This window comes from Lepidochelys olivacea (assembly GCF_965140295.1).
Source record: "Lepidochelys olivacea isolate rLepOli2 genome assembly, chromosome: 6".
NCBI classification, from domain to species: domain Eukaryota; kingdom Metazoa; phylum Chordata; order Testudines; family Cheloniidae; genus Lepidochelys; species Lepidochelys olivacea.
The window spans coordinates 71,182,107-71,205,898 of NC_140416.1; the positions used below are offsets into that span (position 1 = coordinate 71,182,107).

The window sequence follows — 23,792 nt, forward strand, 5'->3', positions numbered from 1 at the left end:
AGACTGTGAATAGGCTTTTATGGATTGCTGACAGTTGCACCTGGGATAGGGTCCCTGCTCTGCTGCTCAGTGAAAATGCTTGCTGCCTGTGAAGAGTTGTGCTGGCTGCCCAAGATACTGGTAAGATGGAGAGTCCAATCAATGCCTGCTCAGGGCTATTTCTGGCCAGCTCGTCAAGGAACAGCAAGAAAATAAACAATAGTGTAAAAGTAACTTACTCAGCCTTCTCAGATTCTGCTTTTGTTTCTGTTTCATCTTCTTTTGCTATTTCAGATATCTAAAAACAAAAAGATATTAAAATTGCCATAAACTTACTTTTAAAAAAATCTTCTCAATTCTACTTAATGCTTTCTAAAAAGCAAACAAAACAATCAATTACCACCATGTCTCATTAACACTGGGTCACTTTCATATTATCATAATTCTAAATTTTTTTGCTTCTAAAACAAGTAGCAGACAACATTTCAATAGTGAAAACTATCGTGATTCTTCCTCTAACATGTTTTCAAGATATATTATTAATACAGTAATCGGTGCAGATGACTGAATGACTCAAAGTAATAGTCAATGTAATGAGACTGGTGAAGTTACCAGAAAGGAATGGAGATAACTGAGCACAGATCATAGCTTAAAATTAGCTGGAGGACAGTGATCACCATTAAGAACTTGACAGTTACGAGTGGCATGTAAAATTAATGTAACTATGGTTTTGTATAATTTCTATGAATGTGGAAAAATGTTGATTATCACAAATATCAGTATGTCAATATCACAAATTCCATGTAATTGTTTAGTTTATAATAGTGGCAACATTTTCTATTTTGTCAATATAGATTAAAGTAATAGTATTCTATAAATCTAATCAAAATTAGCAGAGTATATGTATATGTTTTATTTTTGCAATACTTCCCCCCTTAAACTATCTATCTATTCCCCCATAACATAGTATCTGACCGCTTCACAATCATGCATCTATTTACCCTCAACCCCCTGTAAGATAAAGATGTACTATTATCCCCATTTTACAGAAAGGAAACTAAGGCACAAAGAGGCTAGGGACCAGATTTTTAAAGGTATTTAGGCCTTGCTTCACTCTGTTTTGCAAGCCCTAAGTCTCATTTTAAAGATTGACTTAGGAGTAAACCTTGATGTAATCTTTTTGTCAGAAAGTTTATTTTGCAGAAAAATGCAGTTTTGGGTCCACCCAGAACTATTTGCCAAAAATTTCAGTCATAATTTTTACTTGGAACTTAGATGCTATTCACATAAAGATGACAGCAGCAGTGGTCTCCTCATATTCTTTAGCCCTGTAGTGAGGGCACTCACCTAGGTTCAGTTCCCCCTCTTCTTGATGTGGAGAAGGAATTTCAACTTGGGTCTCCTACATCTTAGGTGATTGCCCTACAGAATCATTCTCAGTTTCTTTCCCTGTCCCAATGACTATTCATTGTCATTCATAGTGGCAATTCATAGTTATTCATAAGTTCCAGTCCCTGCTCCAATTACTATTTAATTATTTATACACAGTGGAACAGCCTTGAAAAGAGAAACTGAAAGATACTCATCACAATATCCCATAGTCCAGTGGGTTGGAGAACACTCCTGTAATGTGGGAGACCGAACTTGAAATCCTTTCTCCAAATCAGACAGAGGGAGCAATTGAACCTGTCTCCCAGACATCCCACGTCAGTACCCCAACAACTGGGCTAACAATGAGAAGAATGGTGGCACCACCACCTCCTCCGATGTTGTGAATCTAGCCCTTTAAAAATGCTCAAAATTAGTTTCAGATTGAACAAAACATGACAGAGCTTTGATTTGCCAAAATTGTTTTGCAATTTTTGGATTCAGTACGGTCAAACCATTTTTAATTTTTTTCCCCTGAACTTGCCAGTAATGAAAAAAATCAGTTATTTTCCCAGGATTGTAAATCACATTGAAAGTCATTGGGACTTAGGCTACTAAATGTCTAAACCAATTTTGAAAATGACTTAGTTCCCTAAATCACTTAGGTACTGCAATGCTGAGTGGAGCAATGCCAAAACACTTTTGAAAATCTGTGCCTAAGTGTTTTGTTCAAAGTCACGCAGGAAGTCTGTGGAGGAACAGAACCATGAATTCAGGTTTTTCAAGTGGCAGGCTACTGTTCAGTTTGGACAATCCTTCCTCTCCAAGCTCCCTTATAAAAGCTACAATGAAACCTCAAAAGGGTTATTACCATTTCACGTTTTTAAAAGTAAGAGAGAGAGACAGTCATCTTAAAAAAAATTAACATTCTCCATGACAGAACCGTACATAGTATGTCTGTTTTTTCGCTTCCTTATTTTGTGGCTCCTCCTACTACACTGTGGTACTGTAGGGACTATATCTGAGTAAACAGTAGTTTTTTCTCCACAAATACTAAAGAGAATTTCAGTTTGAGAACTTTTCACATTAACTTTTCAATGCCCAAGCACTCAAGTTTATTAGTGTGAATACTAATAAAAAGCAGCTTTTAGATTAAATGCTGAATGATTCATTGAAAGCCAATTTTGAATTGTGTATTAGATTGTAAAATTTGCACTTTGAGCTCTCCCTCTCCTTCCCACTCCCACTGGTACTGCTAGGCAAAATTCTCTGGCTTCTGTATACTGTGTGCACACACCCCTAAGTGGAATATAGAGCTGCATCTACCTGAAGAACCAAAAATTGTATATTTGATTAGTCACAATTAATGATTCAAATGATCTGCATTAATTCCAAAAGAAATATGAGAATAATAATTAACAACAAATACATTTAAGAACTTTGCAATCACTTTGGTAATAGAAAGAAAGGCAAAATTTGTTGAAAAAATATTATAAATTACTTGTTAGGGCTTACCAGGGACCTTAATATCAAAGCCGATTCACTCTGTTCAATGACCATGTCCTTTAAATACCTCAGTACTAATGTAAATACAACAAACTATCCATATAAAATGACATGAAATTGCTACTGTATTATCAGGAATTTGTGCAAAATGAGATTTGACAATGAAATAGTCATAAGTAAATTAGGATTTTAAAGAAAATGTATATAAAACAGACATAAATAAATAAACTGTCCTGTAAATGGAAAATATAATGTGATATGTAGGAAAAAATGGTAATACACATTTAATGGAAGCTAAAAGCTTGACTGAAGAGTAAATATACATTATATAGTCATGTAGTGGAGGTTTATATTGAAAATCCTGGAAATCATATCACTGCCTTAAGGGCTGGGCTAAAACCCATTATAGAAGAGAAGCCTTTGAAATGGCCAAATACAAGTAGAGATGGACCTATACTGCAGAGTTTAGACATTCTCAAAATTTGAAAATGTATTTGGATCCAGAGTTTTGGTTCAGGCCCATCTTTAAATGGAATTACACTCAATTATGTAGATATTTAGTGAAGTGGAACAAGATAAACTGTTCACATCAGGAAAGGACAATTAAAAATAAAGTAAATATTAAATTAACAGTAAATCAATAAATTCAGGCAAAGCTATTTCAGAGAGTAGGAAACAAAGGACAGCTTATTAAGTGTAATCGATTAAGGAAACAAAATAAGTAAGTTAAGGGGATTATCAGGTATAATTATGGAGGAAGAGTATTAGGGAGGAGGCTGAAATAACAGTTACAGAATGGGAAGTTAGCAACTAGGTCTGGAAAGCACCTAGGACTCTTTGGGTGCTACTACTCTTCAGGGCAAGGACTGTCTTTTTGTTCTGTGTTTGTACAGTGCATGGCACAATGGGGTTCTGGTCCAGGACTGAGGTTCCTTGATGCTAAAGTAATACAAATAATAAATAGTAATAATACTGCAATCTAAATGAACAACAATAATTATTATTATTAAGTCAAAAGTAGGCTAAAATTTTCCTTTCCAGAAAATTATTCTTTGTTATAAGATTTAGATAATAAAATATAAGAAAATGACATTCCCAGCATATATACCATATATACTTGTTCATAAGCCGAATTTTTTTAGTAAAAAAGGGAAGCACCAGAGAAGGGGGTCGACTTATGAACGGGTATAGAGAGGAAGAGGTGGGACACAGCACCTCCCCTCAACAGAGGGGGCAAGGAGAGGCAGCACAGCCAGTAGAGCCAGAAGGGAAGAGCCGGGGCCAGAGTCTCTCCGCTTCTGGCCACACTGCTCTTCCCCCAGCCTCCGAAGCAGCTGCAGCTTCGGGGCTGGCAGTCTGCAGCTGTGCCACTCAGCCCCACCCCGCAGAGCAGGCTGTGGCCGTGCCACCCGGCCCAGCCCGTTGGAACATGCTGCGGCCACGCCGACCGGTCTGGCCCACCGGAGAAGGCTGCGGCTGCACTGACCGGCCTGCCGGAGCAGCTCCGGCCAGACCAGAGACATCCTCCCCTGGCCCTCCCCAGCTAAGGTGGGAAGGGATGGGATGGGCAGAGTGTGGGTGTCTCGGGCTAGGGGTGGGGTCATGTGGGGGGTGGTCACAGGGGTTACTCCTCGGACCCCCAGCTTCTTCCCCCCAAAAAACTGCCCCACCAGTTGCTGTCCCGGCTCATCAGGGTAAGCAGCTGGCGCTCCAGGACACTTTGTTTACTTCGGTTTACCTCTGTCCCTGTGGACGCTCGAGGTAAACAAACCATCTCGACCAGCCAGCGGCTTATCCTGATGGCCCGGGAGCCAAAGTTTGCTGACCCCTGAATTACAAGGTTGGCTTATGAATGGGTCATAGAAATTTTCCATTTTAACTTATCCATCTTGGGGGGGGTCGGCTTATAAATGAACAGGCTTATGATCGAGTATATACTGTATCTCATAGGAACAGCAATTTAGTGAGCAAATAAGTTCAGTCATTACTGGAACTTTTAGTAATATATAATACATTTTTGCTGTAAGGGACAATAAATTTGTTCCACCTACCTGTGCTTTTCTTTTCCTACGAACAGTGCTTTCCAAAGAGGGAGGAGTATCTGTACCAACTATTTCTGCAACATCACCGAGCCCAGCATCATGACCATGTTTTGAGCCACCTTCTTTCTTTGCATGAATGCCAAAAATATCCGACATTATGTCTGTTTCTCCTTTTTCACCTTTCACAAACTGCACAAGTTCAACTCTAATGCCATGCTCAATGCCTTCAACCTTCTCAGCTTCCATGATGTCATCATGGATTCCAAACTGTGTTGGGTCAGGCATGTCCCCTAATATTTTGGTAACTTTGATGTTTTTGGCTCCTTCAACCAAGCCACCCCCAAACACAGTACTCCAGAGAATCTGGAAAATCCCCCATACGATGGTGAAGAACAACTGGAATAACCCTACAAATAGCATCCAGAAAAAGGAGAAAAACACTTTCACCAATTCCTTTATAGTCATCTTTCTAACTTTTCTGTATTGTTTCCTAAGGTTCCTTAAAGTGACCATTTTTAAAAAGTTGGCAGCATTCCTCTTCACTGCAACACAGGCCATTGCAAAAGCTGAAGCTGATTCCAGAGATTTTTCTTCTTCCTCATCATCTCCAACTTCCATTACATAATAAGGCTCATCCTCTTCCTCCTCTTCAGGTCGTTCAGCTGAATCTGATTCAGAGATCTGAGAAGCTAACTGCATTTCAAAGATTGTGTCCTCACAGAAATTCACAAACAGCTCCATTTTCTCTTGTTCCCCGCCTTCGTTTACAACATCAAATATGAACTGCCTTTTGGATTCTTTCACCTGTGGCTTCTCCCACTGCATTCTACTGGACTCACTGATTTCAAAGTAAACTCTTTCAATTTTCTTGGCTCCACCCATTATTTCAATACGGCCAAGGTAAGGTTCAAAGTAATTAAGTACACTTGCTGCTGGATCTAGTAAGCACTGAAGGCGTGAATCATTTGGCATGTGCTCTGAAAGGTTAGTTAACAAGACTGCCACATTAAATCCAATGTCTTTGGCTGGCTCATGGAATCTGTCCACAAAATCAACATAATTAAACATGTCATTTTCATCAGCTTCTGCACAGGACAGAAGGAATTCAAGTTCTGACTGTGTGTATTGTTTCTGACCTTCCATTGCTTTCTGGAATTCTTTCTTTGAGATGATGCCTTTACCATCTGGATCATAGTCTTTGAAAGCATCTGAGCTGGTTAGGTCTTTCAATTTGAGGAACATGTCGAAGAACTTCAAGATCATTTCTACATTACTAGATGATTCTACCAGTGTGTCCACCATCTGTTTTCCAATAGTCCCATTTACAACATTACCTACATTGTATGTTAAAACAGTAAGTTATTTAGTTTATCTATAAATGCATGTAAAAATAAATTAATTTCATATTTATGTTCAGAAACACGACAAAAAACCCCTCTTTTCCAATTTCATTCCTAAATCTCCATAATTTTCCTTTAAATGTATTTTTCTGCATTTTCCTTGCTCTTTCAATGGTATCAGAGTAACAGCCGTGTTAGTCTGTATTCGCAAAAAGAAAAGGAGTACTTGTGGCACCTTAGAGACTAACCAATTTATTTGAGCATGAGCTTTCGTGAGCTACAGCTCACTTCATCGGATGCATACCGTGGAAACTGCAGCAGACTTTATATACACACAGAGATCATAAAACAATACCTCCTCCCACCCCACTGTCCTGCTGGTAATAGCTTATTTAAAGTGATCATCAAGTTGGGCCATTTCCAGCACAAATCCAGGTTTTCTCACCCCCCCTCCCCCATACACACACAAACTCACTCTCCTGCTGGTAATAGCTCATGCAAAGTGACCACTCTCCCTACAATGTGCATGGTAATCAAGGTGGGCCATGTCCAGCACAAATCCAGGCTCTCTCACCCCCCCCCCCTTTTTTTTTTCCGGGACACACACACACACACACAAACTCACTCTCCTGCTGGCAATAGCTCATCCAAACTGACCACTCTCCAAGTTTAAATCCAAGTTTAACCAGAACGTCTGGGGGTGGGGGGGGGAGGAAAAAACAAGGGGAAATGGGCTACCTTGCATAATGACTTAGCCACTCCCAGTCTCTATTTAAGCCTAAATTAATAGTATCCAATTTGCAAATGAATTCCAATTCAGCAGTTTCTCGCTGGAGTCTGGATTTGAAGTTTGAAGGGGGGTGAGGGGGTGAGAGAACCTGGATTTGTGCAGGAAATGGCCCACCTTGATTATCATGCACATTGTGTAGAGAGCTGTCACTTTGGATGGGCTATTACCAGCAGGAGAGTGAGTTTGTGTGTGGGGGGGTGGAGGGTGAGAAAACCTGGATTTGTGCTGGAAATGGCCCAACTTGATGATCACTTTAAATAAGCTATTACCAGCAGGACAGTGGGGTGGGAGGAGGTATTGTTTTATGATCTCTGTGTGTACATAAAGTCTGCTGCAGTTTCCACGGTATGCATCCGATGAAGTGAGCTGTAGCTCACGAAAGCTCATGCTCAAATAAATTGGTTAGTCTCTAAGGTACCACAAGTACTCCTTTTCTTTTTTCAATGGTATGCACACCTTATATCATTCTCTTTTAAATATTTTTTAATAAAAGCTAAATTGCTTTTTGCACTGGCATAATAAAAATGCAATTAAAGAACAATTCTGAAAGATTAATTATTGCATTGTGACAGCTCAGCTTCATAACACTGAAAGTAATAACACGCAATTATAAAAAATAGATCTGACCTTCAAGTAGTGACAAGAGCATCACAACCATATCCTTCAGGAGATCCAACAATTCCTTAAGTAATTCAATCTGACTGGAATCCTGCAACATAAATGGTGAACACATTTTTTTCCTTTTCTTATTAATAAAGGATACATTTAACATGAAGAAATAGCACTTGGAATGGTTAACACATACAGTCCTAGTAAACACGGACATGTCAGGATCGTTCACTGTTATTTCCATAATGTTATATTATAATAATCTCATACAATACGATGTGCCCAACTAGAGCAGATGTGTGAGCATTGGGGTATGTTGTAATGAAGTACCGAGGACAACTGAAGTGGAGACTATTAGTGAAGGAGAACCTTATTAATTTTGCTAATCCATATATAAGAGAATACTCACCAAAAAATCCATCCCCCCGATGTAGCACAATATATTAGGATTCAAATTACTAAAACTTTAATATGTTTACAGAATATACCAGAGTACATTAATTAATATAACAAGACCAATATGGATTTAGATGCCTAACTTTAGGCACCCAAGCTTGAAAATTTTGCCCAAGATTCATGGTATAATTTTAGGTGGTGAGAAGGATGTTTATATGCAGATCAAAGGGGAAGAGAGAACAAGAAAGGGAGGGGAATGCTGATTAGAAGTGTAAGAAGCATTGCTGGTCCTCTAAAGTGAAGGAAGTGGCTGCTGTCTGTCAGCAGTAGGTCTCTTTTCTCCTGTGTGGGGGATGTACACCTAAGCTGTTCCCTGAGGCACCAGCTCTGTTTTTCTCTCAGTTCTCCCCATTCTGTAATTCCTTGTCACCATACTGTATATACTTGTATGCAAATCAATTTGGTTTACAAGATAATCAAAGCATTTTTATGAATGTTTACATCTAAACTGGGTGGTGGAGGAACGCGAGAGGGCCAGCTTATCCATGAGAGAGGTTACAGAGAAGTAACTAAAACTAAATCACAGTTATCAAAATAAATGAACATTTTGTGATTAAGTAATCTTGATTTTTTTTTAACATTTGCTCAACCACTAAGTGACAAAATTTGGTAATCTGCAGTGGTGAAGACATGAAGTTCATATTTTTATTACTAGAAAATGACATGATTATTGACATTATTCAAAAAATAAAAGGATACAGGCTTTAGAAAACTGTAAAACTATGTATTTTATACCTTTTGGAGTAGCTTGTGTCTATCAGTGTTAAGTCAGTTTAATTCAGCTCCAAGAAGATATAGATACAAAATACAATAAAAATACACTAGCGCATCTTGAAGGTTACATATTGGTAAACACAGGGGCTGGTTCTTTAGCTATGTGATTTGTTCTGAAAACTATGCAAGAGATCCACATTCAAATGCTGAGTCTCTGGCTCCCTAAAAACAGGCAAACTCTTTATGTTGTTCTGCAGAAACAACTAAGGCCAATCTAAGAACAATCGTGATGGGTTTCCAAGAGTTCCATTCTGCTTTCCTAAGCTGGAAGGAAGGCTAATGTGACATGGGACTTCTAGGAAGGTGGGAAATAAACTGCAGAGTAAAGCCTGTTGAAAATTGTCTGACGGAAAATTTTCCATTTGAAAATACCAATTTAATGAAACCAAAATGTTCTGCAGGAACAAGTCAATGCCATTGAAACTTTTGATGAACATCAGACAACAAGCTGCCTGGCTTGCCTTCCTGAGGTCCCAGATATTTCCTCCCCCTGCTCCCCTTGTTTCGGGAGAGCCTGTTTCTCAGAATCCTTGACTCCTCAGCAGCCCATCAGGCAAGCGTCTAGGCAGACCAAGAAGCTGACAAGCCACAAAAAATTTCATTTCCCCCCCAGTGGTATTTTTCTTGTCTTTTCTTCCTGAGAAAAATTTTGAGATTTTGTTTTTTGTTCCAATTTGGAATAATACTTTTTTTTAATCTCTCTCTCTTTTTGTGTGTGTGTGTGGAATGGAAAATCCCATTCCCACACAGCTCTACTGGAGAGGGAGGAAGCTGGTAGAAGGACCTTTTACTCCTGCACCAAAAATTTGCACCAAATTTGTACATTCTGCACCAAAAATTAAAAATTCTGCACACAATATTTTATAATTCTGCAAGTTTTATTTGTCAATAAATAAATGCAGCGGCTCCAGCATGGCATTGGGGAGCACTGGCCACTGATTGCACTAAGATGGGAGATCACCCACTCTCCCCCACCCACCCCCAGAACACGGACTCAGCGGTGAGGCTGCACCTGGCCCTGACACAGCACAAGGCCTGGGCCTGCCCCAGCAATACGCTGGGGCCTTGCCTCTCTGTGCCAGGTGCACCAGTTGTGGGGCAGAATCCAAGTGTGAAGAGGCTCAATGTGGGGGGATCCAGGTGTGGGCTGAGAGGATTATGTGTGGGACAATCTGGGTGCAGGCAGCTCAACTGGGGGGTCTAGGTGTGGGGGGATCTGGATGCACAGAGGCTCGGTGGGCGGGTTCCAGGTGCAATGGGACTCTGCAGGGGCTTCCTGGTGAAGGTGGTTTGGGCTCAGCAGCAGGGGAGTCTGGGTACTGAGGGAGGGGGGCTTGGTAGGGTGGGGTCTGGGTGCAGCTAGTTGGGGGTCAGTGGCGTGGGGGTCTGGATGTAGGGGCTCAGGGTGGTGCGGGAGGGATGGGGCTTGTCAGTGTGGGGGTATGAGTGCAGAGAGCTCAGTGGGGGGTGGTCTGGGTGCAGGGATGGGGGTTCGGAGACAGGGGTCTAGGTCCAGGGGGGCTCCAAATGCAGGAGTTGAGGTCCAGTGGGGTGGAGTTCAGGTATGGAGGGTTATGGGTGTATGGGGTGAGGTTTGGCGGGGGTGTCTGGGTATGGGAGGTCCGGATGCACAGGGATTAGGTGGATGGGGGAGCAGCTCCCCATACAGCGACCCCTCCCCCTGCAGCTGAGGAGCGATGGGGGCAGGAGAGGATGCCGAGCTTCCTGCAGCTGGGAGAGGTTTCTGTGGATGGGTCTGACACAGTCCCAGCCACTCCTTGGCAGGGGAAGAGGAAGTCCTGTCCTCTCCTGCCTCCAGCCCAGCCAGGACTAGCAGCTGTTCCAGGCTCAGGGTAGGAGTCACTGGCTGGGGTGTCCCCAGCCCCATGGTGATATACCTTTCTGCCGGCTGCTCGGGGTGCCTGAAACGATGTACCTGAACTGCTAGGGAGTGGTGTGTGACTGCTCTTGCAGCTTCCCTTTGCTTCCCTGTCAGAAAGTCTTTTTTCTGCGGGGAAGCAAATAAATCAGCAGGGGACATGAATTCTGCGCACACGCAGTGGCACAGAATTCCTGTGGGAGTAAGGACCTGTAAAAATAACCTGCATCTTATTATCACAATACAAATTGTAAATATGCTAATTGGTTCTGTTCTTTTTTGACATAGATGCAAATACCCTATCAGTGAAATTAGGATATTACTATTCATTTCTTTAAAACATTTTACTGTATTTTTTTAAATCTAAAGCAAATATGATGGGTGCCATATAAAATTTCTATTATACTCAGAGATTTTACCATTTTCATAAACTTTCTTGTTACATAGCTATTGCTGAAATGGTAAACATCTTTGAAAGCTGTAGAACTTAAGTGCACCCTTTGTATGTTCTCAAGTGATGGAAAGCATGTCATTTCAGAGATAAATCTTTTGAAAAAAAGCAAAAACCACCAAGGATTATTTAAAGTAGCTGTGAATAAGGAGTTTCAGACTCATTAACATGGTACTTGTAGGCTGGCCATTAAAAAAAAAGTCCCTTAGCCATATAAGGACAATTAGGTAATGAATGATGTGTCTAAAGAGAAAATTGAAGCACACTGTATGTGGACATGTTTAAGAGGTTAGCTGACTCACTTGAGCACAGAAGGAGAATCATAATCCATAGAGCAGAAGGCCCAACAGGTTTTTCTAGGGCTATCATCTAAGTTGAGGGCTATTTGTTACCTAATGAAAATAAGAATGCTATACACAACTGAACAGAGACCTTATTCCTGATTGACTTATAGCTTTCACTGCACATTTTATTGCATTTTATGCTTACATTGCATTTTATGCTTATGCACTATAGATAATTGTTGAACAACTGAAAATACCTTAGAGAGTTTCATTTGCATGTTAGCAAAGACATGAAGGAAGCCAACAACTGCATCCCACAGCCTACTGTGAGCCAGACTCTGCTGGTTACCTATGCAAGGTCCCTAAAAATAAAGAAAAACACATTTTTTCTTTACGCATCAATCAGGGTAAGAAATGCTTTTCCCATTTAAGGCTCCTATTTGAGCAATTCAAGAAATAAGTACAATCTTCCATGAAGTTATTCTAGAATGTCTTCCAAAATATAATTACCACATAGGTTGTGAATGTTAAGCATATAGACAATCACAAAAATATCTATAGATTTTTACATTATGGACCAAATCCACAGCCGGTGTAACTGAGCATAGCTCGGTTCAAATTAATGAAGCTATGTCAATTGCTGATTTACACCAGCTGAGGAGCAGGCAGTTTATATGTAAATACATTTACTGTAAATATTGAAATTTGAACATCCTTTGTCAGGTTTCCATTTACCTGGATATATTCTGTAAGTGAGTTGAAAATTTGTTTGGTAACAGCCAAAGCTTTAGAGAAGTTACGCTGTCCAGATTCATCAATCACGTTTTTTCCTGAATAGTACCAATAGAAGTCACTAATTGATTCCTAAGAACAAATGACAATATATTATATTTTTCCACTCTCATATTATATATTCAGCAATTGCCATACATTATCACATCAACAGAAGTTGAAATGGTAGATAGGATTTCACATTTTTATGTGCTTTTATTTCTAACCACAATAATGTTATACATTTTTGTCCAGTTATGTATTCTGCAGTGATCAATACTGAAATACATTATTACTCTGTTGTTTTACAAAGGCACATCTGACAGTTATGGGCTATTTAAAAATGAAGACAACAAGTGCAGTACACTTTAATATTAAGCCTGTTAGTTACAGGTCAACTTCATATACAGGATTACCACACTAGTAATCACAAATGAAATTAAGTCCATCCAAAATATGTGCAGCCATGAGCATGTGCACGAGGTGAGGGAGCAGAGGGTGCAGGCAGCTTCCTCATTCACCTGCACAGGGGTGGGCACAAAGTATCTTTGTGATACTCCCAGTGCAAAGACTACACAAAGCTAGTGCTGCTCCTTGTGTTAGCCTCAGTGGAAGGGGAGGGGAATAATTTATTCTTCGTTTTGTCTTTGTCTTTTTTTTTACCTGAAGACGTAAGAGATAGTCAACAGTGCTGATGATAATATTCACGGTTGTAGTGTTGCCCATCTGAGTACGCAGGAAATTCTGAAAATCTGAAATCACAAATACTTTGTGTTTGATAAATATATATGTATAAGAAACAAAAAAATAGGAGATTATCTGACTATAATTACTCTTATAGCTACTAATTGTGAAAGACAATCTCATATACACTACACTTAAAAGCACAGATGCTTATTAAAAATTCTGGAAATTTTATTAAAATATATCATAATTTAAACATATAACAAGAACTTTTTTGTGAATGTCTTGCCATCCATCTTTCTATTAATGGTGAGATGTATAAATTCTGGAATGTCATTATGACTGTTAGTTAAAGAGTGAAAGTTAAAGAGTGAAAGTTGATTAGATTGCATTGTTTGTCACATTTTGAAGAACCACTTCAGCTTAGAGTGGTGACTGGATTTCCTTTAGCAAAAAACAGAAAGTCAATTTGAATAGCATCAATACTAAGGACTACTGTCCTTCCTTTTAAGAATATGAATACAATCACTTTCCTGAAAATTCATTCCAGTCTACTTACCATTGTTATGACCTTCACAAAGCAGCTGTAAAAATCTAAACAGATCTCGAGTAAACTCATCATTCTGTAGCACTTTCTCACCTTGAAAATATATACAATGAATGTGATCATTGTTCATCATTAAACATGCAAAACATATATTCTTTAAATAGCATCCTTCAAAATAAGTGATTCTAATAAAAAGCAAATACTGTAAGCTGCTTTAAAGTAATTTTAAATAAATGTACTGAGAGTAATGATAATAAAACAAATTATGGAACAGAAAAAGCAAAAGCCAAAATATTTAGCACTCCAATGCATTCATGGTAAAAACTACTGGACTAAAGTTCTAATAAGTAAATGGTTAGTTGTCAATAAAACCATGCCTTAAATATGAAAGACACTTCTTTAATTAAGCATCAAATTCTTTGTCCAAGCTCAACACGCAACCTGCTGCAGACCATAAAACTAAACCTAAAGGATGTCTGGGAAGATGCAATTAAAGAAGATTTCTTTCTGTATTTGCAACACACAATAGCATCAAAAGCTGTAAACCCAAACGTACCACGCTCACGAACGATGACTGTGGATCAGAGAAAAATAATAAGAATACAGGATAAGCAAATTGTAAGTTACAAGATAATTTCCGTTCAAATGTTTACTGCTAGAATTTTAATAAACATTAACCATGTTAAAAAATCTAATCTAATCCTAATTTTAATGAGGCTATCAATAAAGAGAGCAATGTGCTAAAACAGCCCTGAAAATTCCAGTTTTAGAAGGAAGCATAATAAACTCTTTAATTGTTACTTGAATTAAATGGGTTTTATTCATTATACTTACGAGTTCCTTCTTCAGTAACCATTCCAAGACCTTCTGCTTTATTCTGTCTTTCAAATGCATTCAAGTCAAGAACACTTTTAACAAAGCACAGAAAATTGAGAAAGTTCTGCTGCTGTATGTAATGGCAAAATTAATTTCCTCCATGAACTCTCTGGAAGCCTTGACCCACACATTTTACCCATTTTACACAGACTCATATATCTAAAATGAAACATGTTTTAAATAAAAGGGTTTGAAGGGGGATAAGGGTCCAGTGTCTGTTTCTGAAAAGATACAGCTCTAAATCTCCTCTTGATATACACCTATTACTACCATTAATATCAAGAGGAGCTACACATCTATATGTAGAAGAGAAAAGGAACCCAAAATTTTGTTTTGAGTATTGATTCAATTCTGTCAGATCTGCCAAAAAGTCGTAATTCGAGTTTACTTTATTTCTCATTCGTATGGTTTCTACCAAACCGTTACCATTTAAAAGGAACCTGTTGAGAGTCTAATTGTCTTCCAAGGTCAAAACCTATTGAAAGATCGATTTTCTACTCTTGAGGGCATTCTGCGCCAAAAAATTAAAAATTCTGCACACAATATTTTAAAATTCTGCAAATTATATATGTCAAATAAATCTGGAGGCTCCAGCATGGCACTGGGGAGCACAGGCCACTGGCTGCACAGAGGTGGGAGATCACTGTGTAGCTCCCTGCCCCACCCCAGGACACGGACTCAGTGGAGAGACTGCACCCAACACCTGACATACTGCAAGGATTGGGCCTGCTCCAGAAACACCCCTGGGTCCTGGCTCCTTTGTGCCAGGTGCACCAGGTGTGGGCAGGCAGGCTCAGGAAGGTAGGATCCAAGTGTGCAGGGGCTTGGTGGGGGTTGAGAGAGTTCTGTGTGGGGCAATCTTGGTGTGAGCGGCTCAATGGGGAATTTGGGTGCGGGAGCTTGTTGGGGGGTTCTGGGTGCAATGGTAAGGGGACTCTGCAGGGGGGGGTCCAGATGAAGGTGGTTGGGGCTCAGCAGGGGGTCTGGGTTTGAGGGGGATAGAGCTCGGCATGGGGGTCTGATTGTGGGGGGGTCCAGATGCTGGGGGAGTAGGGCTTAGTGGGGTGGGGATCCAGCTGCAGCTGGTTGCGTCTTGGTGGGGAGGGGATGTGGGTGGCTCGTTGCAATGGTCCAGGTGCAGGGTGAGTGGGACTCATCAGTGAGATTCTGAGTACGGGGGTGGGGGTGAGACTCGGTGGGATGGTCTGGGTATGAGGGGGTCTGGATGCGGGGGGGTTAGGCGGATGGGGGAGCAGCTCCCTGTACAGGGATACCTCCCCCTGCAGCTAAGGAGCAATAGGTGCAGGAAGCGGGGAAGAGTGGGGGGAGGGAGAGGGGAGATTTGCAGAGCTTCCTGCAGCTGGGGAGAAATCTGGGTGTGTTCTGGCCCTGGATGCCGTGCAGGGGAAGAGGAAGTCCCGTCCTCCACAGACCAGCCGGTACTAGCAGCTGAGCCTGCCACAGGATAGGAGCCACCAGCTGGGTCTTCTCCAGTCCTGCTCCCTGCCCCACAGTGATTTACCTCTCTGTTGGCTGCACTGGGCACCCAAAACAGACGGCTGAAGAGGGTCGCATGACCACTCTTATGGCTTCCCTTTGCTTCCCCGTCAAAAAAGTCATTTTTTTGTGGGGAAGCAAAGAAATATGTGGGGGACATAAATTCTGCACATGTGCAGTGGGGCAGAATTCCCCCAGGAATAATTTTCTATTGCTAATACAGGAAAGCTCATTTCCCATAACAGAAGCTGGTAACCTCTCTCAGTACACTGGTGAAATAATTTTATTTCTATAATCTGAATATATTTTAAGTTTTTTAGCTAGTGCAGTTCATTTAGTTTCACAGTGACACATGTACTTGTTTTTATTCACAGTGATATTATTAAAACCAAAAAGGGAAACACTAGCATATTGTTTCTAGTGTCCTTTACATTTTATGGTCTGTCTTCAAGTGAACTTTGTTTTTACTGTTGCCCAGAAAGACACACATGGGCAACAGGCACTGCTGTCATTGCAAATTATCACTGAGCTAAAACCTACCAAATGCTGTATTACTCTTATGTGTGCTTGCTGAGAAGTACAAGGTCAGCCTACGCTTTATTTTCTCTTGGAAGAATATTCCACAGATGAACTTACTCTTCTTAAGTGCCTAAGATCCACAAATACAATTCCCTCTAGATCAATTCCCAGCTCAGTTCTCGACTGCTGTAATCCAAACTCTGCACCAACTCTGAGCAATTAGCCACCAACCTAGATGCTACTAAAGCTGTAACAACATGGTTTGTGCTTTTACCTGCAAGATTGCATTAAGCCAGAGAGACTCTGAAAAAATCCAGCATCCTTCTTCTCTTTAAGGTAGTCTAACATTTTCTACAGGAGAGAGAGATTTAGGAAAAACTATATAAAAATCATTATAATTTGACAATTTGCCAAATTATCATTGTCATATTGACAAAATTGGCCAGCAATATATTTGATTACTGCTCCTATTAAAATGTAGTTTGCTCTAGCCTTTATTATGTTAGTGTGCATCTAACTGTTCAACCAACCAGAATATTACCCCCCACATTTTTTGTCATCTAATCTAAAATTAACCAAACTCCTCCTAGCATAAGAACAGTAGTAATAAACTAAAATTCTCAAAATAATATGCTCCCTTTACAAAGAGAAGGCTTGTAAAAGTTTAATATTGTTACCTGCTGAACTAAGGTATTACCAGCATTTAGAATGGCAATGCCAAGTTTTAATGTTTCAATAACCATGGGGCCCAGTTCACCTGTCAAAACAATCATATAACAATTAAAATCTGTGTTAACGTAACTGATTATATCGGAAAACAGAACAGAGTATACCTAATGTAGTTCATAATGTGAATTTAATTTTGATTTATTATATACCATGCATTTAGTAAGCTGATATATTTATATAATTGCATATAGGTTTAACATAATTTAAATACTTCAGAGAACTTTACCTTTGCTTGCACTAATCATCTGAAGAACCATCTCAGCAGCTCCACGGTCGTGCAGACGAGCTTGCTGATAAAGAGTTTTCTGCTTTTCCATTTCTTTCTCCTGAGTTTGGAAACAAACACCACAATGAATGCATTATTTGCATGTACATACAGTATGACCAGTACAGCTATAGAGTCAGATGAGCTGCACTCAGGCAGAGCTCGGCTGGCCCACAAAATCTAATCCATAATGCACCAGGTGGCCAGAAGAAAGGCTTCTCTCTCAAACTGCTCCATCTTTTAAAAGACTGTTGGTTATACACAGTGTTTTTACTCTTTAAATCTTCTGTTCCTTAAGTCATCTGTTCCTCACCTGAACATCTCCTCTACAAGAGGGTGGAAAGTATTCACAACAAGAAAATTTAAATTAGTCAACACTGTTAGAATCTGAAGGATGGATTTAGTTGACTACAGATCTGTGTGCTTGTGCCAGATGTGATCATCAAAATTAGAAGTGGGCTTTGAGAAGGAGGTTGGACTAGATGACCTCCTGAGGTCTCTTCGAACCCTAATCTTCTATGATTCTAAAGTGAAATAAGAACTGACCTTTATGCTTTCTCAGCCCCTAAGATACATCTGAACTTCATTAAAGGCTGGGAAATATCTGATTAAAACCACCTCCCTCTGCCTGCAGAATCTTTATCATTCCTGGATGCCACTTCCTAAACCAGTTCTTCCCCTCATACTGCTGCTAGTCCTGCCTGTAGTCTGCATGTTCAAATCTCTTTAATGGAGCAGTTTTTGTGATCCAAATTATTATGTATTTTTGTGATTTATTTGTACTGAGTGCTTCTATTTCAATCTACTTGCGTTTATTCATTAGGTATCTCCACTGTATACATAACTAATATTCAAACCAGTTATAATGTTGGTTAAAGCAATAAAGCCTGACTGATTGGTATACTATTACATTTTGATTCAACAATTATATGAAAATTGCTATAAGTGAATTATATGATTTGAAGAGTATTAGAGAGGCAGTGTGGTCTAATGGATAGGGAACTGCACTGAGTCTGGAGATCTGGGTTCTATTCCTGACTCTGATAGTCTCTCATATTACGCATTTATACAATACTTAGTACAAAGGGGTTATGACTACAGTGGGGGCCTCCAGTCACTATCATACGACAAATAATTAACAACAACTACCAAGCAGAAATTCCAAATGAGGAGGGTACTTACGAACTGGAGGTTCTTTGAGATGTGTGGTCCCTATCTGTATTCCACTGTGAGTTACGCATATGCATCAGAGGGAAAAAAGGGCAGGTAGCGGAATACAGATATGGACCACACATCTCAAAGAACCTCCAGTTACAGGTAAGTAACCTCCTCTTCTTCAAGTGATGGTCCCAATTGTATTCCACTGTGGGTAAGTGACAAGCAGTACCTAAGTAGACAGTAGGGCTGAGCAGAATACTGCCATCCCAAAGGAGGCATCAACAGAAGAGTCCTGCGCCAGGGCATAATGTCTTGAAAATGTGTGATTGGAGGCCCATGTGGCTGCTTTTCAGATGTCCAGGAGGGGTACCTTCCTGAAGAGATGCCATAGTTGTTGCTTGTGTTCTGGTAGAATGAGCTCTTACCCCATGGGGGTGAGAGATTTAAAAGCTGAGAGCAGAGTAGAATGCAGCCAGAGATCCATTTGGAGATTCTCTGGGTGGAGATGCTTTGCCCTCTGACTTTCTACTATAGCAACAGTCTCAGAGATTTCTTGGCTGGTTTTGTTCTCTGCATGTAAAAAGCTAAGGCTTGCTAAATATTGAGGAAGTGGAGTCTTTGTTCCTCTGTGGAAGCATGTGGTTTTGGGAAGAACACAGGTAAGTGAATGGATTGGTTAACCTGAAATTCCTAAACTACTTAAGGGGTGAATTTGGAGTGTAGACATTAATAAATGTATCCTTAAGGAATATATTGTATGGAGGATCTGCCATCATTGCTCCAAGTTCACCAATGCTTCTTGCTGAGTTGATGGCTACAAGGAAAGTGACCTTATAGAAAGGAGGAACATGGAGCAAGTTGCTAAAGGCTCAAAACAAGGGAGGAGGATGACTTGCGAGTACTGAAAGAACAAGATTCACATGCCACTGGAGAGTAGGCTTCTGAGTAGGTGGGAAAGTTTTTATTAGGCCTTTCCAGAATCTATTGGTCAGTGGATTTGCAAAGACTGAGTAGCCCTTAGAAATTGGATGGTATGTGCTGACCACCGCCAAGTGGTCTTGCTGATGGACAAACTTAATGTTTTCAAAGATAGGATGTAGTCCAAGATGAGGGAAATATTTGTCGTCTCTGGGACAATGCCTCTTTGGAGTGCTCAAGAAGAGGAGTGCTTCCATTTAGCTAGGCAACATTTTGTAGTAGAGTTCTTTCTACTGTTACAGAGGATGTCTCAAATGGCTGTGGAGCATGAATGTTCTAAGGATGATGCCTATCCAAATACCAAGCCCTGAAGTGGAGTGGACACAGATTGGGGTGCTTGATCTTGCTGTTCCCACTGGGTCAGGAGCTCAGGGAATGTTGGTAGAATGATTGGTGGTCAGGATGACATCCATAGGCTCTTGGGAAACCAGAACTGTTGGGGCCAGAAGGGGGCGATCAGGATGCCCTATGCTCTGTCCTACCGGATTGTGTGTAAAACTTGTGGCAGGAGCAGTCCAATCAAGGAAGAAGAAGAGTGTCACTCTGGGAATAGTGACCTAGTGCTCCTCTGGAGCAATATGCGGTGCATTTATTGTTCGCTTGAGAGCTGAACAGATCCTTGCCCTTGTTGAGGTCCTCCACTGAGTAAAAATACCGTGCAGTACTGAGTCGTGGAGCTCCCTCTTGTGATCAATTGTAAAATGTGCTTGCAGATTCCCTCAGCAGACATGTTGCTTCCCTTGAAAGTAGGTTGCCGATAGGGTGATTTGATTGCTGATACGCCAGTTCCAGAGACTGACTGCTTCTGCACATAGGAAGGCGGATCTTGCTCCCCACTGCTTGTTGATGTAGAAGACAGTCATAGTGTTTTCTGACATTGTAAGGACATGGTAAATGCAGATGAACAGAAGAAAGGACTCACATGGCTTCTGGACAGTTTAAAACTTCAGGATATTCACATGCACCCTGGATTCTCAAGATGTTCAGGCACACTGTGCTGTGTGGCTGTTCATGTGGGCTCCCCAATCTAATAGGGATGTGTCCGTAATAATGGTCCTGGCCAGATAGGAAGGGGGAAAAGGGAGGCCCATGCATATCCAATGAGGAATTGTCCACAACAGCAGTGAAGACAATACCTTGGCCGGAACTATCACTATGAGGTTCAAGGAATGACAGCTTGGAGACTATACTAACCACAACCAAGTTTGAAGGCAATGAAGGTAGAGTCCTTTGAAGGGATGATGCAGGTGCACAACCCTATTACCTAAGAGGGACAGACATGTCTTGATGGGTACTCAAAGATTGCTTGTGACATGAGCCATGATATTGTTCATGGTCTGGAATCTGTCCTTGGGCAGGTACAGTCTTGCGGTGACAGACTATAAAGTTGCTCCGATGAAGTGCAGAGATTGTGTGGGGGTGAGAACAGATTTTTTTTTTAACATTCATGCTGACTCCCAGTGAAGAGAGGAGGTGTAGCATCATGGAAGGGGATGCATAGGCTTTCTGGCAGGACTTGGCAACAAGGAGCCAGTCATTGAGATCACGATGTCTGATGTGGGCTGCTACTACTGAGAATATCTTGGTAAAGACTCTGAGGTTGCTATTCTGAAGGAGGGTACTTGGTGCTGAAAATGGATGGAGCCTACCACAGATCTAAGAAAGCATTTGTAGGCAGGACGAAGGTCTACATGAAAGTAGTTGTTCTTCATATTGAGAGCCATGAACCGCATGCCCTTTTCTAAAGATGGAATTATAGCTGTCAATGTGAGCATGTGAAATCTGAGTTTGTGAATGAGGTGGTTGAGATAGCAGAGGTCGAGGATTGGTCTCCAACCACCCTTCTGTTTTGGGTATCAGAAAGTAGGTAGAGTAAAACCCTCTCTTGGTATTGAGGAGGGATGTATTTTATTGCTCGTTGATGCACTGTCACCTCTTGTTTGAGAATACTCTCATAAGAATGGTCCCCAAAGGCGAGTCGGGATGGGTTTTTTGGAGGAGGTAGGGATGCAAACTCTATTGTTTAGCCAAAGTGGATGATGTTCAGCACCCACTTGTCCATTGTTACTGCACTCCAGGTGTTTAAAAGGAATGCTAAATTACCCCCAAATGGTGTGAGGGGGTTGAGGTGTTGGGCTTAGAGGTTTTGCAGCTCTTAAGATATTGTCAATAATAACGTCGAGCCAAGGGCTGAGATTGAGGTGTTCAGCCTGTTACAGATGGTGTAGGAAAGTGGGACTTTTGAACCCCCTGTCTCTTACGTGGTGGTCCATAGAGACTCTGGTGGAAAAACTGCTGAGCCACATATCTAGATTTCACCGATGGGCAGTGAAACTTCCTCTTGGGGCAGGCATGTATCTCCCCAGTGAATGGAGGTGTCATAAATATAAAGGGAAGGGTAAACCCCTTTGAAATCCCTCCTGGCCAGGGGAAAGCTCCTCTCACCTGTAAAGGGTTAAGAAGCTAAAGGTAACCTCGCTGGCACCTGACCAAAATGACCAATGAGGAGACAAGATACTTTCAAAAGCTGGGAGGAGGGAGAGAAACAAAGGGTCTGTGTCTGTCTATATGCTGGTCTTTACCGGGGATAGACCAGGAATGGAGTCTTAGAACTTTTAGTAAGTAATCTAGCTAGGGATGTGTTAGATTATGATTTCTTTAAATGGCTGAGAAAAGAATTGTGCTGAATAGAATAACTATTTCTGTCTATGTATCTTTTTTGTAACTTAAGGTTTTGCCTAGAGGGGTTCTCTATGTTTTTGAATCTAATTACCCTGTAAGATATCTACCATCCTGATTTTACAGGGGGGATTTCTTTATTTCTATTTACTTCTATTTTTTATTAAAAGTCTTCTTGTAAAAAACTGAATGCTTTTTCATTGTTCTCAGATCCAAGGGTTTGGGTCTGTGGTCACCTATGCAAATTGGTGAGGCTTTTTATCCAATATTTCCCAGGAAAGGGGGCGGGGGGGCAAGTGTTGGGAGGATTGTTCATTGTTCTTAAGATCCAAGGGTCTGGGTCTGTAGTCACCTAGGCAAATTGGTGAGGCTTTTTACCAAACCTTGTCCAGGAAGTGGGGTGCAAGGTTTTGGGAAGTATTTTGGGGGGAAGGACGCGTCCAAACAGCTCTTCCCCAGTAACCAGTATTAGTTTGGTGGTGGTAGCGGCCAGTCCAAGGACAACGGGTGGAATATTTTGTACCTTGGGGAAGTTTTGACCTAAGCTGGTAAAGATAAGCTTAGGAGGGTTTTCATGCAGGTCCCCACATCTGTACCCTAGAGTTCAGAGTGGGGGAGGAACCTTGACAAGAGGGTAGCCCTGGAATCCTTTATGGAGAGACTTGTCCGTTGAAAAGAAGTTGAAGAGGTGTGATTCATCGAAGGGGAGGTCCTCAATGGTATTCTGGACCTCCCTAGGGAACCCTGATGCATGGAGCCATGACTCCATGTGCATGATAATAGCCGTGAATGCTCCTTTCATTGCTAGATTAACTGATAAACTATGTCGAATAAATGTATTTGATAGAGAGATTAATGAAATAAGGATGGTTGCATGATGCTCCAAGAGATTAAACTGCTCCAGGCATTAGGGGCAGCATAGAAGATGGCAAAAAGATGACAGTGGGAGAAGGAAACTAAGGGAGCGTTGAGGTGGGAGGTAGAGCCAAGTCAACAAAAGGGAAAATAAGAAATCAAAACAAAATATAGCTCGGCTGGCAGAATTTTTTTTTTAAATAATTTTGACTGATTACAATGTTTACTTTTTAGCATTTTTTCAACTTTTATCTGTTTATATTTTCACAGTTGCAGGAAACTATGGGAAAAATCAGACAGACAGAAATCAGACAGTAGACAATGAGTTTCAAAATATTAAAACTTTATAACCATGGATTTGTGCTGGAAATGGCCCACCTTGATTATCATACACATTGTAAGGAGAGTGATCACTTTAGATAAGCTATTACCAACAGGAGAGTGGGTTTGTTTGGGGTGGGGGGGGAGAGAAAACCTGGATTTGTGCTGGAAATGGCCCACCTTGATTATCATACACATTGTAAGGAGAGTGATCACTTTACATAAGCTATTACCAGCAGGAGAGTGGGGTGAGGGAGGAGAAAACCTTTTGTAGTGATGAACACCCATTTTTTCATGATCTGTGTGTATAAAAACAAACATCTTCTGTATTTTCCACAGTATGCATCCGATGAAGTGAGTGTCGCTCACGAAAGCTTATGCTCAAATAAATTGGTTAGTCTCTAAGGTGCCACAAGTCCTTTTCTTTTTGCGAAT

General features: G+C 40.9%; 1 protein-coding gene across 1 annotated transcript in view; it reads right to left on the reverse strand.

Moving 5' to 3' along the window:
- RYR3 (ryanodine receptor 3) overlaps positions 1-23,792 on the reverse strand; it is a gene marked incomplete at its 5' end in the record, with an annotated part of 579,989 nt that overhangs the window by 48,844 nt on the left and 507,353 nt on the right. The window contains 12 exons of the mRNA XM_084631721.1: positions 219-277; positions 4,905-6,229; positions 7,653-7,734; positions 11,736-11,840; positions 12,214-12,342; positions 12,913-13,001; positions 13,493-13,573; positions 14,037-14,054; positions 14,315-14,388; positions 16,647-16,723; positions 17,050-17,129; positions 17,328-17,427. Coding sequence (XP_084487847.1) covers positions 219-277; positions 4,905-6,229; positions 7,653-7,734; positions 11,736-11,840; positions 12,214-12,342; positions 12,913-13,001; positions 13,493-13,573; positions 14,037-14,054; positions 14,315-14,388; positions 16,647-16,723; positions 17,050-17,129; positions 17,328-17,427 — 2,219 coding nt within the window. The remainder of the gene's footprint in view (positions 1-218; positions 278-4,904; positions 6,230-7,652; positions 7,735-11,735; positions 11,841-12,213; positions 12,343-12,912; positions 13,002-13,492; positions 13,574-14,036; positions 14,055-14,314; positions 14,389-16,646; positions 16,724-17,049; positions 17,130-17,327; positions 17,428-23,792) is intronic.